Source organism: Pleurodeles waltl, chromosome 9 (genome assembly GCF_031143425.1).
Source record: "Pleurodeles waltl isolate 20211129_DDA chromosome 9, aPleWal1.hap1.20221129, whole genome shotgun sequence".
NCBI classification, from domain to species: domain Eukaryota; kingdom Metazoa; phylum Chordata; class Amphibia; order Caudata; family Salamandridae; genus Pleurodeles; species Pleurodeles waltl.
In genome coordinates, this window is record NC_090448.1 from 25,182,167 (window position 1) to 25,198,758 (window position 16,592).

At 44.6% G+C, this 16,592-nt stretch overlaps 1 protein-coding gene across 2 annotated transcripts in view; it reads right to left on the minus strand.

Annotated features, from left to right (window-relative positions):
- Nucleotides 1–16,592, minus strand: part of KLHDC8B (kelch domain containing 8B) — a 795,009-nt gene that overhangs the window by 333,881 nt on the left and 444,536 nt on the right. For both annotated transcript variants that reach the window (XM_069206170.1, XM_069206171.1), the window contains one exon: nucleotides 3,175–3,399. In XM_069206170.1, coding sequence (XP_069062271.1) covers nucleotides 3,175–3,399 — 225 coding nt within the window. The remainder of the gene's footprint in view (nucleotides 1–3,174; nucleotides 3,400–16,592) is intronic.

Genomic DNA, 16,592 nt, shown 5'->3' on the forward strand with positions numbered 1-16,592 from the left:
TATGTGGTGAAGTCTGATGAATAAGCTGTTATGTATCACAGAGACAAAGGTAAAAGCATAACTATAAATGGTCAGGCAGGTGCACTGGCGCCGGGGCTCAGAGCCCTGAGGGGCCTACTGAACTCTGATAATTGCTGTATTTATTACCCCAACAGGATTCAAAACTCATGAGGGCATTTTTCCTTGCATGCACCAGGGCCCCAGGCATCCTTGTTACTATTTTGGACAAAGGGGAGAGAGTTACAGAACAACCTTTAAACAATTCTGGTTGGAAAAGGTCCTACAGCGGGGCAGAAAGGATCCTGGCTCCTAAAGGCCAGCATCTGGCAGTAGTGGAAGATACTGCTTGGGTTGACCAACACCATCCCCAAACACAATTTATACTTTTCTGCTTGATCATGTCTGTTCCACGCCCACCACAGGCTCTTATTAGAACCACCTAAAACTAAGTCTCACATAAGCTTATGACTGTTCTTTCTCTTATGGCCACTTTTACACCCTTCGAGACACAGGAGAGGCTTTCTTCCATTATTGTTTGTCTTTGCTCCTATGGTGCATGACCAAACGGTATCAAACAATACCTAAAGGGTGGAGAGTGGCCGTGAGGTGGTGTCCCTTGGAGTTGACTAGTTCGCACATCTGCGGCCTTCAGTCTCTTCAAGCAGAAGGTTTGGGATTTTCACAAGATTTGACCTTATATAAATCCTACCTACTTGCTACCAAGCCACACTTAGAGAAAAATGCAGTCCCTCTCCAGTTAAATCAAGTTAACAACAATCTCTCTCAGGGGCTTCTTTATGTTGTGTTCTGTTTCTTGCCCCAGACAATGGGCAAGTCAGCCTGAAAAGCACAAAACAATATGTGACACAGAGAGGTGGCATCAGCAAAGTTTAAAGTGGTGATGTCGGTAATCTTCCCAAACTATACCAAGCGACAAATAAAATGATAGATCCCATCTTCAGCGATGGTGGATTGAGTGGGTTCTCCACCAAAGATCCGTCTTGTTTTAAAACGAAAAATGGGTCGGGAGCATTTTACTGTACAATGTTCACATTAATGCAACAAAAGCTACTGGTTCTGAATGGGAAGGAAATGAAAGATTACAATATTTTCATGGTGTGGCAAACCCGGGCCTTTCATATAAGACACATGGGAGGAGACGGTAAAAGTCAGGTGGTAAATGGTGTGTTTTTCAGAATAATTGACCTACAAATTGGTTGAAAAGCCAAAGGTTATAAAGGCATTTTAAATAATCTGGGGATGCAATTAGACATGACCCCCTATTATTTGAAAGCTGAACATGGCATCTATATTCACTTTTGCCTACATTTATTTCTTCATCCGAAACACCTCAAGTAGATTCTCCGTCATATTCTATGGATGAGAATCTATTTGGTAGGTGAAGGGAGAAGGGTTGATAAATGGAAAGTTAAACAATTGTCACGAGTGCAGGTAATAAATAGAGCTGTCTTTTAGGCCAGAAACATCTCACAGGCTCAGAAATTTGAGCTACTGTGTAAATCACAGGGAACTTAAGAGTTCAGACAGCAAATATCTCTTTTGGGATTCTCCAGTTTTACGTATTCAGGCCTCGGACGCGATAAGTGATGATTAATATATTCAGATTTTTTTTTATTATATATGTTCAAATGCTTTCACATTAGTCATTGAATGGTAGCAACAGCTGTAAGTGCCCTCTTGTACCAAGGAAACCAATACTGGTCACCAAGTCAGCATCAATTATGCCTCAAATGCCAAACTTAAATACTGAACACGAAAGTAACACTTTTTTCCAAGCAATAGTTTGCTATTTTCATAAAACACACACATTTTGGCATGAAATACTAACTTTTAGATTTTGCTTAAATAAATATTTTTTTTCCTCAACCTATTTTCTGAAACAAAAACATTTCGCTCCCAAATTTCAGCTTTTCATTTGGGCACCTAAATGTATTTCCCCCAAACATAGGCTAGTCTTTGTCTATCAATAACACATTTTGCTCCTACATACAAAATTGTTATTATTACGTTTTGGTCCCTAAATATTTAACTTGTTGTTTTCATCAGTTATTCAAATCATTACTACTGCACAGGGTAATATTCTGCCTCACATGCATCACGCTAACATGCCAGGAATGACCATCATGACTCACCTGTCACCACCAGATGTGATTTGTGGACACCATGGATCACCACCATATGCAGATTTGACAACAGTATGTTTAGATCATCCTTATGCCAATGATAGCAACCTTTATGCCTTCCAATAGTTCCCTTTTATCTATAATCCAATCCAAAGAAATTCCACCTCACCCAACCCAACGCACGCCAACTCAACCCAACCAACTGAGCCCATCTCATCCCACTGTTTCCAGTCTGCAATCCAATCCAACCCAAAGGCAGTTCCCCCACCCCACCCATCCCAACTCGACACAAGGACACTCCTCAACCACAACCCATCCCGTTCTTTCCAATCTTCAATCCAATCCAACTCAAAGGCAGTACTAGCTAGTTAACTACAAACCAATCCAACCAAACCTACTATGCCAGTCCTACTGAATAGTTTCTTGGAGCCACTACTTTAAGAGGAAGTTCTAAAATAAATAAATCTAATTCAGCCAATTCCAATCCATTACAGTGTAATCTAATCCAGTCTTTACTCCAACCCTATTCAACTCATAGTGTAATCCAACCTAATCAAAGACAGTGTATTCTACTCCAATCCTCAAAACAACCCAATTCAATTATTACTCCCATGTAACCCACTGCAATGCAAGACAGTACAATCTAATCCAATCCTCAATCCAACTCAATTCAAATGATAATCTGATAAACCCAAAGCAATGCAAGACAGCGCAATCTAATCCAATTCAATTCATGCTAATCGAAGCCAATCCAAACCTAAACCAACACAGCCCAGCTCAATTCAACCCAAAACAATTCACCCCTAACTAAATTGATGCAATCCGAATCTGATACAATCAAACCCAACACAATCAGTGTTAGGAGAATGTGATCCAATCCAATCCAGTCCATGACAATGCAGACTATGCTTGGTTCAGAAGGCGGAAACATAAGGTTGGGGGTGCTTTGAGAGAATGGGCATTGAACTTTGATACGCAAAGAGCATAGAGAAAGAGTTCTGCTATAGAGATGAATGTGAAGCCCACTCACCTTGTTCGGCATCGAAGACCTCAACCGTGTTGACAAAGTGAGGACGTGAGTAGAAGTTGTGGGGTCCTGGTTGCTGCAGACCTCCAAGGCTGAAAAATAAGTTCTCTGACATTGCGCAGTTCGCAAAGGCACGCCGGCTGGGAATACTGGGGTAGCGGGTCCAGCTTTTCATTTCCAGGTCAAAGGCCTCAAAGGCAGTCACAGGTAGCTTTCCCTGGCGGCCTCCTGTGACAGGAAGGAGAAAAGGAAGATGTTTTGTTCTATACGTGGAAGAGCCAGTACTTATATTGTGATGACACATCAGGTACAGTGATAAAACAAGTAGAAGGGAAGCGGTTAGTAGGTATATCAGAGAGGATCTTGCTAGTCCAATGCTTCTGAAGGCACGAAGGGCATGAACATAGTCAGTCTTATGTCAGTGTGTTGTGAATGACGCATCTTTAGAAGCATCAGGCTCAAATGAGCCTGGCCCTTTTCCAGCCCTGGCACATCACTCTCTCCTTGTCCCAAACCTGATCCAGTTGCACTGGATCTGAATGCAAGGCACTGCTTTGCAGTCAAAGACAGAAGCCAGTGCTTAATTTGTGCTGGTGGTTGCAAGTAGTCGGCTCCAGCACTAATTATTGGGCATCTGGGCTCATTTTATGTCATAAGACTTTGACGCGGAGTAATAGAAAGAAAATCAGAAGAGGGAGAAAGAAACTGCAAGAGCGAGATAAAGAAACTTGAAACGAAAGGTAAGGGGGTGAAAGAATACTAGGCAGCAGCGGTATTCATGAGATAAAGAGGCAAGGAGTGTAGGGTGGTGGAAGAGAAAGGCGTGAGGTAGACGAAAGACCACAAACCCTTGTTATTCATGAGATAAGGAGACAAGGAGTGTAGGGTAGTGGAAGAAAGAGGCATGAGGTAGATGAAAGACCACATAGCCTTGTTATTCATGAGATAAAACGGCAAGGGGTGTAGGGTGGTGGAAGACAGGGGCATGAGATAGATGAAAGACCACCCAGCCTTGTTATTCATGAGATAAAAAGGCAAGGGGTGTAGGGTGGTGAAAGACAGGGGCATGAGGTAGACGAAAGACCACCCAGCCTTGTTATTTATTAAATAAGGCAAGGGGTGTAGGGTGGTGGAAGAAAGGGGCATGAGGTAGATGAAGACCACCCATCCTTGGTATTCATGAGATAAAAAGGCAAGGGGTGTAGGGTGGCGAAAAACAGGGGCATGAGGTAGATGAAAGACCACCCAGCCTTGTTATTCATGAGATAAAGAGGCAAAGGATGTAGGGTGGTGGAAGAAAGAGGCATGAGGTGGAAGAAAGACCACCCAGCATTGTTATTCATGAGATAAAAAGGCAAGGGATGTAGGGTGGTGGAAGAAAGACCACCCAGCCTTGTTATTCGTGAGATAAAAAGGCAAGGGATGTACGGTGGTGGAAGACAGGGGCATGAGGTAGACGAAAGACCACCCAGCCTTGTTATTTATGAGATAAAAAGGCAAGGGGTGTAGGGTGGTGGAATACAGGGGCATGAGGTAGATGAAGACCACCCATCCTTGGTATTCATGAGATAAAAAGGCAAGGGGTGTAGGGTGGTGAAAGACAGGGGCATGAGGTAGATGAAAGACCACCCAGCCTTGTTATTCATGAGATAAAGAGGCAAAGGATGTAGGGTGGTGGAAGAAAGAGGCATGAGGTGGAAGAAAGACCACCCAGCCTTGTTATTCATGAGATAAAAAGGCAAGGGATGTAGGGTGGTGGAAGACAGGGGCATGAGGTAGACGAAAGACCATGCAGCGTTGTTATTCATGAAATAAAAAGAGGCAAGGGGTGTAGGGTGGTGGAAGAAAGAGGCATGAGGTGGAAGAAAGACCACCCAGTCTTGTTATTCATGAGATAATGAGGCAAGGGGTGTAGGGCGGTGGAAGAAAGAGACAAGAGGTGGAAGAAAGACCACCCAGCCTTGTTATTCATGAGATAAAGAGGCAAAGGATGTAGGGTGGTGGAAGAAAGAGGCATGAGGTGGAAGAAAGACCACTCAGCCTTGTTATTCATGAGATAAAGAGGCAAAGGATGTAGGGTGGTGGAAGAAAGAGGCATGAGGTGGAAGAAAGACCACCCAGCCTTGTTATTCATGAGATAATGAGGCAAGGGGTGTAGGGCGGTGGAAGAAAGAGACAAGAGGTGGAAGAAAGACCACCCAGCCTTGTTATTCATGAGATAAAGAGGCAAAGGATGTAGGGTGGTGGAAGAAAGAGGCATGAGGTGGAAGAAAGACCACCCAGCCTTGTTATTCATGAGATAATGGGGCAAGGGGTGTAGGATGGTGGATGAAAGATTCGGGAAACTTGCTACTTGGCAACCCTGGCATTAGGCACTGCCATCGGTGAGCTCCTAAGAAAATCTTTGCGCCCCTGCACTAATTAATTAACCAATTAACTAATCAATTAATTAACCCATTAGACATGGTTAACAACAAATAAAAAACTGCCTTGTCTCGAAGCTGAAGGAGAGGCCAGCACAAAGCCAGTAGGAGTGCCACCTCTGGCAGTCTGACTCTATTGTTAGACTCTTTTTCGGAGACGGCCCTAACCATTATCGCAAAAGAAGTACGGGTTATGTCTGGCACGCGCTCTGGTCCGGAATGCACTCTGGTCTCTTGAGCACTCCAGAACTCGATGGAATGCTTGGCACGAGAGGGGCATTTGCCGGAGTGGTGAGTTACTTGAGGATTGCTGCTGGGGTGGCTGCTGATGTTTGCTGCCGTTGTCTCTACCAGGATGTTTTCTGATAAAAGTGATTCCTGGCACTCACCATGCTTCCTGACTTCGTCAATAGCCCCCCGAGACACTGGCGATGAGGATGGGATAACCAAGGATTGAGTGATGTACCTTTGACCAAGGATCCCAGTGGTGATATCTGTGTGGGGGTGTCATGATTTTCTTTGTTGGCAGATTCTAGATCTAAGATAACTATTATCTCAAGGGCTACCATTGACAAGGAGGATTTTCACCAAGAACTTTTTCTTCTGGATATAACGGTAAGGTTTGTCGTACACATGGTGAAAAGCGAGAAGAAATACCAGCGGTCACGCTGCGGACACAGTGGGCCTGAAAGAGTCTGATGCTTTTGCAGAGAAATCAGAGATCTTGAAACAAGAAGCAGCTGTTACTGTTTTCAGCCAAGGACAGGTAAGACCGAAAGGCATTTACCTGACACCTCCAGCAGCATGGACAGGGTGACTGTGCTCAAGCAGCTTTCCAAGTATCAGCTACTTTATGAAATCTGCGTGATTCGATGGGTGTTATTCTCGTGCCCTATGGGTGAGCGGCTCCGAACACCAGTGTTATGTTATGTTGTGCCATGCTGTGTTGTGTTATGTTATGGGTTTTTGTTAAGCGTTGCATCCATCCAAGGGCCCCTTGCTGCTATAAAGGCTTTGACAGAGAAGAAAGGGCCAACATTAGAGAGACAAGAGATTTTGTAAGCCTTTTTCTGAAGCAGCAAAGGTAGATCTCAAGTCCAGAGAAGCCTGATCCGGTTTGTTGCTACAGGATAGCTAAAGGATTTGACACCTGCGGAAGTTTTTATAAATAGAGTTACCAACAAAAGATTTGTTTGAGAGGAACAAAGGTGACACAAGGGTTTAGTTCTATTTTTAATAAAGGTGGGTGCATGGTTATATAGACACTTCTGTAAATACAAGAACTTTGAGAAGAATTCTCTTGCCCATGGGGATCCAGTGAATTTTGTGAAGGATTGGTCTGGCTGATGTATACCAAGGGGTCTGGCTGAGAGTTGTAGCCTCCTTGGATGGACTGTACCCTCATCACCTGTGGTATAGAAAGAAGAGTAAGATAGACCCCAGGAGATCTGGACTCTCATTTTCAACTTGGAGTCAACGTTTAACACAAAGGGGCTGATTTAGGAGCCCCTAGCGCCTTCTTGCGCCATATTAGAGTCAGTTTATTTATGCTAATGTGGCCCAATGAGGCCAAAATTGCAGCGCCAAATTTACAAAGTGGCACAATGCATGCATTGCGCCACTTTGTAACCCTTTGCACTACATTATGCCTGCGCCAGGCATAATGTATGCAAAGACGATGTTCCCCCATTAGGAGGGGCCGAAAAAATGGCGCAAAGAAATCTAGATTTCTTTGCGCCATTTATTTCGGCACTTTTAAAGTCTGCTCATACCAGGCGTTAAAATGAGGCATGCCATTGTTTTCAATGGGCTTTGCAGGATTAGCGTCAACATTTTGGTGCTAATCGTGCAAAGCTCCAAACTAGGGTCAAAAACTTTGACTCTAGTTCCCCTAACTACTGCCATGGTGCGCCGTATCTTGGATAAGGCACAGACTTGGTGGCGTTAGGGAGGTGCTAAGGGGCGCAAAAAATCTAAAGAGCTAAAGAAGTCACCTTGATCCATAACCCTTGACCATTACAAGAATCTCTGATTTATCCACATAAATTTTCAACCAGTTGGAGTTCATCCAGAGTTTAATATTTTTTAACCAATAAAGCATTGTTGAAAGTGTGCGATCAGATGCAGTCATACAAAAGGTAAGTGGGGTGTCATCGCCATAACAATATAGAGAACTTCCAAAGTTTCTGATGGCGCATAGGAGTGGTTTAATACTAATACTAATATTAAATATATAAGGCACGAGGTTCAATTCCTGGCATACTCCAGTTTGTACAGTTGGGGGGCAGGAGACAAAAGGCCTGATTTATATTTCGGCAGATGAGTTACTCTGTCACAACAGTGACAGATATACCATCCACCGAAAATAAATCCTATAGGATATAATGGAATTTATATTTTGGCAGACAGGATATCCGTCACCGTCGTGAAGGAGTAACTCATCTACCGAAATGTTAAACAGGCCCAAAGTTACATAATGTTACTTTCTGGGAATGATTGACAAGAAAAGATTTAAACCAATACAAAATGGTACCTTTTATCCCGCATTGAGACAATTAGGAGATTCAGAAGTTTATGTTTTACTGTATCGAAGGCTGCCGACAGATCTAATAAATTTGAACGCCAGTGGAATTATTGTCAGCAGCCAACAGGAATGCGCCCACAGCCATAATTAAAGCTGATTCTGTACTTTGTTGGGAACAATGGACCTTTGTGTGTCATCAAGGAGACAGCTAGTTTCTAAGTAATTCCAGAGTTGATTGGCTACTATTTTTTTAGACAGTGGGGAGCAGTGTGGTAGGACACTAGTTTGTATGATCCTCATGGTCCAAATTAGGCTTTTTAAGTAGCGGTTTGATCAGCCACTATATGTTTGGCTGTGGCTAATCAACCATGGACAACCTATGACTGCCTCTTTATGTAATGGTTGACTGATACCAAAAGTATTGACACAATAATTACGACCCAACTTGCCCATCTAAAATGGCGATATACATGTGTTGAATTACGACTATAGTGTAAAACTCTTGCTAAAGCTCAACTGTTAATTGGCAACAGCAGTGGTGCAACAAAGGCCCCCACAGTCCCCCCAGTGCAGGAGGGCCCTGAGCTCCTCATTAAAGTACCCTGGCCTGAAAGCTCCTGAGTGAGCCCAGAAGGGATCTCCCTCCATGTACTGTGGTGGGGGGGACCTTCAAGTTTCGTTACGCCACTGGGTGAGAGCGAAACATGTGTCGGCTGAAGTGTCCATAGCCACTAAAGCGAATAAAAGAAAGTACAAAAACTGCACAACTGATTGTGAGCGTTTCATCATGTCAAGAACCACCCTTCTGGTATGGGTGGATTTATCCTCATTGTCAACCTCGTGAACATTGGGTAGCACATGTCAAACTGAGAGGATTATTATTCTGAGCACAACACAGCAGTGATTGTCAATCAATAGAATGAGAGGGTTGCGCCAAGTTCCTAACTCGCAACCACTGATTCTTATTAACTTGTTGATTTCTGTTGAGTCCTCCGTACCCTTTTGTTCATCTGATGTTGATAGCCCTGGTTTGGCTTCCTTGGCTACCTATCCGCAAGCACATTGAATTCAAAGCATTCTGCATTGCGTATAAAGCTTTGAGTGGCCGAGACCCACAATACCTGAAACAACATTTTATTTGGTACCACCCTTCTAGAACCTTGGGGTCCTCCTCAGCCTTAAATGTGACTGTTCACAAAGTTAAAAGAGCTCATTGGGGAGGGAGGCGCTTCATTTATTGTACAAACAAAAAATGGAACTCCCTCCCTCTACATCTGAAGAAATGTGCAAATCTTCATGCTTTTAGGAAAGCCCTGAAAACCTGGCCTTTTAATCAATAGCTCTCAACCTTCGACCTGTCAGGGCTAGTCGCTATTGTTTTGATCTTCTGTAGCGAGAAGCGCCTAGATGCCCCTTGGGCAGTAGATGCACTATATCAATATAATTTTCCTTTCGTGAGCACCATTGAGTTAGGTAATATTAAGTTGAGCTGAATGCTGTTAGTGGGATTTGGGAGATGTTTCTAGGCGTGGAGCACTCAGACCTGGCAGGTCAGCAGTAGAAGAACAGTCAGGTCATTCTTGAACTTCAGGAAAGAGGGTTCTATTCACAGATCCACTAGAATTCATCTCAAAGTTTAACTCCGTGACTCAAGAATCTGCGGCCACCCTGGATGTGTCAAGCCTCTCATCCCGATGATGCTGAGGAGAGGGCGGGCGTAGATGTCTTCAGTATCATTCAAGGATGGAGAAACAGCACAGTCACTTGTTGGCCATGATGGTTCAAAAGGTCTAAGTTTAGTGGGTATGATCCGATTGCTCAGAAACAATTCAACCCATTCAGGTTTACAATGGCCGCCAAGAAGGTTGATCTGCTGAGAATTGAGTGATCAGCTGCGTCAAAGGAGGCCAACAGATCCAACACACAACAGAAGAGCAGCCAGATCTCCTTGATTTACACTTTGCCAGGGATGTGTGATGTCCATCAGTGCTGTCTTCGTCCCACAGAGAAGCCGAGAGCTGGATTGATGGGTGTCCAGTAGATTGTGCTGAATGGAATGGTTATGTGGGGGTGTCACCAGTAATGAGAATGTGTAATCCACCAAAAAGCCTCTATTTACAGGATGCCAGGGCAACACTCTGGTATTTTTCTTAGTAGTAACAGCATGGTAACTTTTTCTACCCCTGCTCACTAGGTCTAGCTGATTTTTACTGTGTGTGACTTACATTTTTTTGCTTATCAGTATATATCACCTATTTTTTACTCATTTATAAAGTACTCACAGGCCCTATAGCATATGTGCTATAGAAAATGCATAAATACATATATAAGTAAATGTTATGTAAGCAGCAAGAGACTTTTCAGTTTATGTTTTTCATCCCCTGTTTAAATTCTCACTGATTAATTCCTCACCTCATTTTGCTCTTTAGCAGCTGGGATTGGAGCCGGTTTGCAGTCAGTGCACTTTATCTAGTCCTTCCTTTATTTCACCCCTCTCTGTGTTTTGCTGTTTATTCAGGGCTGTAAGTTCAGTTGAGTCCAATGAGCTGGGTTTCATGAAAGATTGACAGGAGGCAAGAGGGCATGTTCTTAGCTTCCTCTGTCAATTCTTCCTCTGTTATTTCCCAGGTGCACAGTTGTTATTAAGAAGGGTTTGCAGTTATTGCACAAGCAGAGCGACTGATGCATTGAGACCCTGGGTCACGCACTGAGTGACGCAAGGGGCCGTGCACAAGATCAGGCATGGAGCAGTGTGCATTGACGCACTAGCAACACTTGGGAGGACGGGGCGGCTTTAGCGCTGTTGACCCCCGGGGCGGTGATGTTTTTTGTGGACCTCAATGACCTCCTTCTCGACAGATTCCCGCACTACCACCCTCCAACAGCGCCCCCTTATGTCCCCATAGCCCCTCTCTCACATTCATTTCATTTGCTTTGTAGCGCTACTCATACCAGTGTCGGGTTTCAGAGCACGTTACATCACACACAATACACAGAGACAATGAATCAGAGGTGTGTAAATCAGTGTATAGAAATGTTACATAAGACAAAGGGGGCTACCAGATGTAGGAGTCACGTGTCATCCTCACTAGCAGGCAGTACATTGTAAGAGTGTTTGGTCTGGGGAACCATGAACTCTGGTTTTAAAATGTAAGACAGTGGTTGGGATTGTCTTTACTAATAAGAATGAATTTCATCCCAAACTAACCCTTTTTAGCAACATTAGGGTATTGAAACACTGGGGGTAAATACATAGGTGGTCATTCTGACCCTGGCGGTTGAAAACGCCAGGGCAGAGTGCAGCGGAAGCACCGCCAACAGGCTGGCGGTGCTTCATGGGCAATTCTGACCGCGGCGGTAAAGCCGCGGTCAGAAAAGGGCAACCAGCGGTTTCCCGCCGGTTTACCCCTGCCCCAAAGAATCCTCCATGGCGGCGCTGCTCGCAGCACCGCCATGGGGATTCCGACCCCCTTCCCGCCATCCTGGTCCTGGCGGTAAAAACCGCCAGGAACAGGATGGCGGGAACGGGTGTCGTGGGGCCCCTGGGGGCCCCTGCACTGCCCATGCCACAGGCATGGGCAGTGCAGGGGCCCCCTAACAGGGCCCCATAATGATTTTCAGTGTCTGCATAGCAGACACTGAAAATCGAGACGGGTGCCACTGCACCCGTCGCACACCAGCAACTCCGCCGGCTCCATTCAGAGCCGGCTTCATCGTTGCTGGGGCTTTCCCGCTGGGCGGGCGGCCTTTTGGCGGTCGCCCGCCCAGCGGGAAAGTCAGAATGACCGCCGCGGTCATTTGACCGCGGTGCGGTCTTCTGGCGGTCTCCGCCCGGCGGGCGGCGCCCGCCGCCCGCCGGGGTCGGAATGACCCCCATAGTGTTCCAACATGTACTACGCAGTTTTCATGTAGCTCTTTGTTGGCAGTCGATAGCTCACTGCCACATATTAGGATTGTGACTTATGCACTGCAAGTAACAAAATGATCTCTTGACAAAATCAGTAACCCATCGAGCTATGCACATAAAAAACAGTTCTGTTATTTGCATGGTACATATTCTCTGCAGTAGGCATGTTAACACTCTGCGCTACTTTATGATGAGTCAAAAATGCCACTAGACAAAACCCTGATCCCTCTCCAGAAGAAACATTAATCACCAGTTATTTTGACATTTTTATCCTTACTTGAAAAATTTTGGACACACAAAGTACTCTGCAGCACATACTTTTAAACCCATATTATTTCTAAACACAGCCTCTCTCTTCCTACCCTGGGCTCAGCGAGGTCGCCCTGCCCTAAAGTCGGCCCTGTAGAGGGCAGAATCGGCAGCACGTGCTGCACCATTTAAAGGCAGGGTCACAGGCAGGAATCTGAACAAGCATTTGCAACGCAATGGGTCTTGCGTTTGCTTGAGTTAGAGCTATTTGCATTGTAAATTTCTAACTGGACTTTTCTTGCCACATCAATTAAAAAATGAAAAGTCAAACAGTTGACATAAGCGAGCTGATACAAAGCACCACAGCCGCCATGAGCGTGAGCGCCAAGGAGAGGCACAAAAGGAAAAAGAAGTCTCTCGCAGTCAAACGTATCGGCAAACGTGCAATTGTCCATGTAAACGGTCGATGTCCAAGGCGGTAACAAAACCGACCCAAGAAGAGAGAAACATAAAGCATTTATCAATTATAACAAAGGATTTTTGAAAGGCAAGTGCACGAACGAGTGATAGTGATGGGCGTGTGGTGGGCGTGGTTGAAAGCCCGCACATTGATTACAACAGGTCAGAGCGCTTGCACACTCACAAGGGATACCAGCACATTGTTTTCATAGTGTATCCTCTGCTCTCATTGTTCTGGAAAAACAATGCCTTTTTATTGTGCCATTGTCTCCTAAGGAGTGTTAATGATGGCCCATTAGCGTGAGAGCTTCCTATTTGCATCTGAAAAGCTTTCTCTCTCCTCCCACCCACTGGGCTGTTTAGCGCTCAAGAAAAGAGACAGAAAGTCAGGAATTACATTTTATTTTGCATTTCACTAATCTGTAAAATGCACAATGATCCGGGTCACTGAAATTATGCGGCAAGAGAGGCACAAAGTGTGTAGCAGTTTTTACGAAATTATGCTGAAAGAAAATGCAAATTAGGGAGCCCAGTGCGGCAAATTTTGGAACAGTATTATGTCATTTTATGTAATTTTAATAAGTTAACTCAGTGCAGGCAAAGGTTTCACCTCATTAATATCAGTTTAACACCTAATTACAGCAAAGAGGAACTGAAAGTGGCCTTCCTCTGTGTCACCGAAGGGCTGCAACTGGGCAGTAACACGGGTGATACATTTTTAAGAACTTTTAATCTGTTTACTCTAGAAACATTTTGTTTTGCAAAATCTGCAATTTATGCAGAAGATGATGGATTATGTGGCGTGTGCAGCAAATGTATAACTATGCAGAAAACACCACAGAGCCACATAATCACATATTTCCAGTGGCCCTGACTATGAAATATCGCCCATTTCTTGTTTTCAGCCACCAGCATATTGCATTGTGGGGCTTGTATTCTTTCATTACCACGTTATGGGGTCAAATCCTCAGGATGCAAAATGGCATTGGCTAAAAACTGTCCGAAGGTCTAATATATGACTTGTCAGGTATGTTTTACAATGTCACAAGTCACAGAGTCGACTTAAAAATCTGCTTGTTTCACAGATAAAAGTAAATGATGCTCATATATTTCATGAGGGTTCACTCTTTCATTGATGTCATGCATAAAAACGAACAACTGGCAACATGTGGCAATTGTCTTGTCTTTTGTGTAGTAGAAAGTTTTATGCCGAGCTTCACAACACAGCACAACACAAGTACAACATGGACAGCAGGAGCACAGCTTTACCTAATGCATGGACTAAGAAAAGGTCAGGTGCTTGTGTCCAGATGAACATCACAGGATTCTCTCACAGGACAGGTACAACACAGGTAGTTAACCCACTAAAGAGGAAGCAAGAGGAGCTAGAGGACTGTTTTACAGTCTCCGTAAACACACAGGATGCAGCACAGACCTACAAGAAAGAGCCATACCTGTAACTGAATTATAACATTCATGTACTCGTATGAGATGAAACTCACATACCTAGCGCGGTATAGTTCACCATTAGCATCGCCCAAGAGTACCACTGCTCATTAGTTGTGCAGCCTCCTACTTATGGGTTCTCTAGTTTTTGTGAGATTAAGGGCCAGATGTAGGAAGGTTCCCTTTTGCGAGTTGCAAATTGCGAGTCCCAGTGACTCGCAATTTGCAACTCGCAAAAGGGAATGCAGAAAGGTGTCTCAGACACCTTCTGCGACTCGCTATGGGGTCGCAAAGACCCACCTCATGAATATTAATGAGGTGGGTCGCAGTTTGCGACCCCATAGCGAGTCCATGCACTCACGGGGATGGTGGCCTGCTGGAGACAGCAGACCACCATGTCCGTGACTGCTTTTCAATAAAGCCGTTTTTTTTTCTCTTTGCAGCCCGTTTTCCTTAAAGGAAAACGAGCAGCAAATAGAAAAAAATACCGAAACATTTTTTTTTTTTTTTTTTTTTCAGAGCAGGCAGGGGTCCATAGGACCACTGCCTGCTCTGAAAAAATAATTTTGGGAACATTCACAAAGGGGAAGGGGTGCCATGGGGACCCCTTCCCGTTTGCGAATGAGTTACCATCCACTTCAAGTGGATGGTAACTGCGAGTTGATTTGCGACCGCTTTCACGGTCACAAATCAACTCTACATCGCGGTGCGACTCGCACATAGGTAGGGAACACCCCTTCCTATTTCCGAGTCTGAAACACATTTTGCGAGTCGGTACCGACTCGCAAAATGTGTTTCTTCATTGCGTGAGGCCTTTTGCGCCTCGCAAATGGCGTTTTTCGCCGTTTGCGAGGCGCAAAAGGCTACTTACATCTGGCCCTAAGTCCCTTATGTCAACATTTATGTTCCCTCTTTGTTAAACCTACAGACCAGTTTTAATATTGTGTTACTGGTGTCTCACAGCTACAAGATTTAAAATAGAGAGAAGAGCAATGGACTCTGCATCTCTTTTCCATCAACATGTTTCGGCACTCAAATATTGCCCCTTTAGGTATAGGAATATTGCCACTTTGAGTATAGGAACTTCATCAGGACTACAGGCACCTCACATTAAATACTGAGAAGTCCTTCTTCAAAGAGCTTTCTATGCAGGTGCATTATATTTATATCCTTTTTTCCTCCATAAGCAGTGGAGACACCTTCACTGAGCAGTGGAAACACTGCTTCTTCATAGAATAGGTACACGTTTGACAGAACTTGTGTATGTATTTCTCCTGCAGAGTACAGGTGTAGGAAGGGCAGAAGCATGGCAAGCTTTCCCCAACACAGGCCACATGCACATCAGGCAGCAGCAGTGTAAGCTTTGCTTCCTCACAGAATTGATACGTAAAGGCAGTCGCAAAGCAAACTCCCAACTCTCACAGAAGGGAGCAGGTGCCCTTTATCATTCCTAGCAGGGCAGACTAGTACAAGCGTTCATCGCTCACACACGGCATGAGTGACAGCTCTCTGGAGCGGGTGCTTAACGCACTGAGGGGAATCTATGGTGTGAGTGAACATGTAAGTTCAGAAATGTTTCTCACTTAGGTGATGCTCCACATCAACACCCTAAAAGTTCCAATTTTAGCATGGGCGCCTTGAGTGAGGCTGTGAGCCTTACAGCTGGTCAGACGTAGAGCTGTGTGCATGGGCATTTGAGTGACGCCGGAAGCTGTGCATAGAGCTGTGTGCATGGACATTTGAGTGACACTGGAAGCTGTGCATAGAGATGTGTGCATGGACCCCTTGAGCGGCTGAGGTAGCCGAGCACTGAGTCAATAATAAAGCTTTATTTGCAATCACCATGGCGTCACTGGATCCCTGTTTAGGGACTGCTAGTAACCCAAAAGCATTGCCACTATTTCAACTATATATTGGGTGGGGTTCTGCAGGGCTACAATAACCTGTCTTTCACATTCAAGCGTTGCTGCATTGAACAAAGTTCACTTGTGTCACCCGTAGCTGTGAAAACAAACCTTATAGAGCCGAGCCAAAGTCTCAGTTTACACAACATTGCCACCCAACGTGGAACTTTTTTAGAAACCTTTGAGTAGTTTCTTCTTGATCTGCAGACACCAGTGAACCATTATTACATCATCACGGAGATGCCCGTAGTAATCATGGTTACCTCCTACAGGGAATAAGGGAGCACCTATTACCATGTTTTGTCAAGCTCAACTTTTTTTAAGGTTATTCCCCATCTGTGGGTTTTCTAATTCTTTGAATCCATTTCACTTGAATCCGTTCATTTACATGGTATTGTGATAGGAGTGAATTACCGGTGAGCAGTTACTCAGCATCTCAGGCTGTGAGGTGTCCCCAATATGAAGGGGAAGATGCTTTTGTGATAGCTGCCCATGCGGTGTATGCCTTT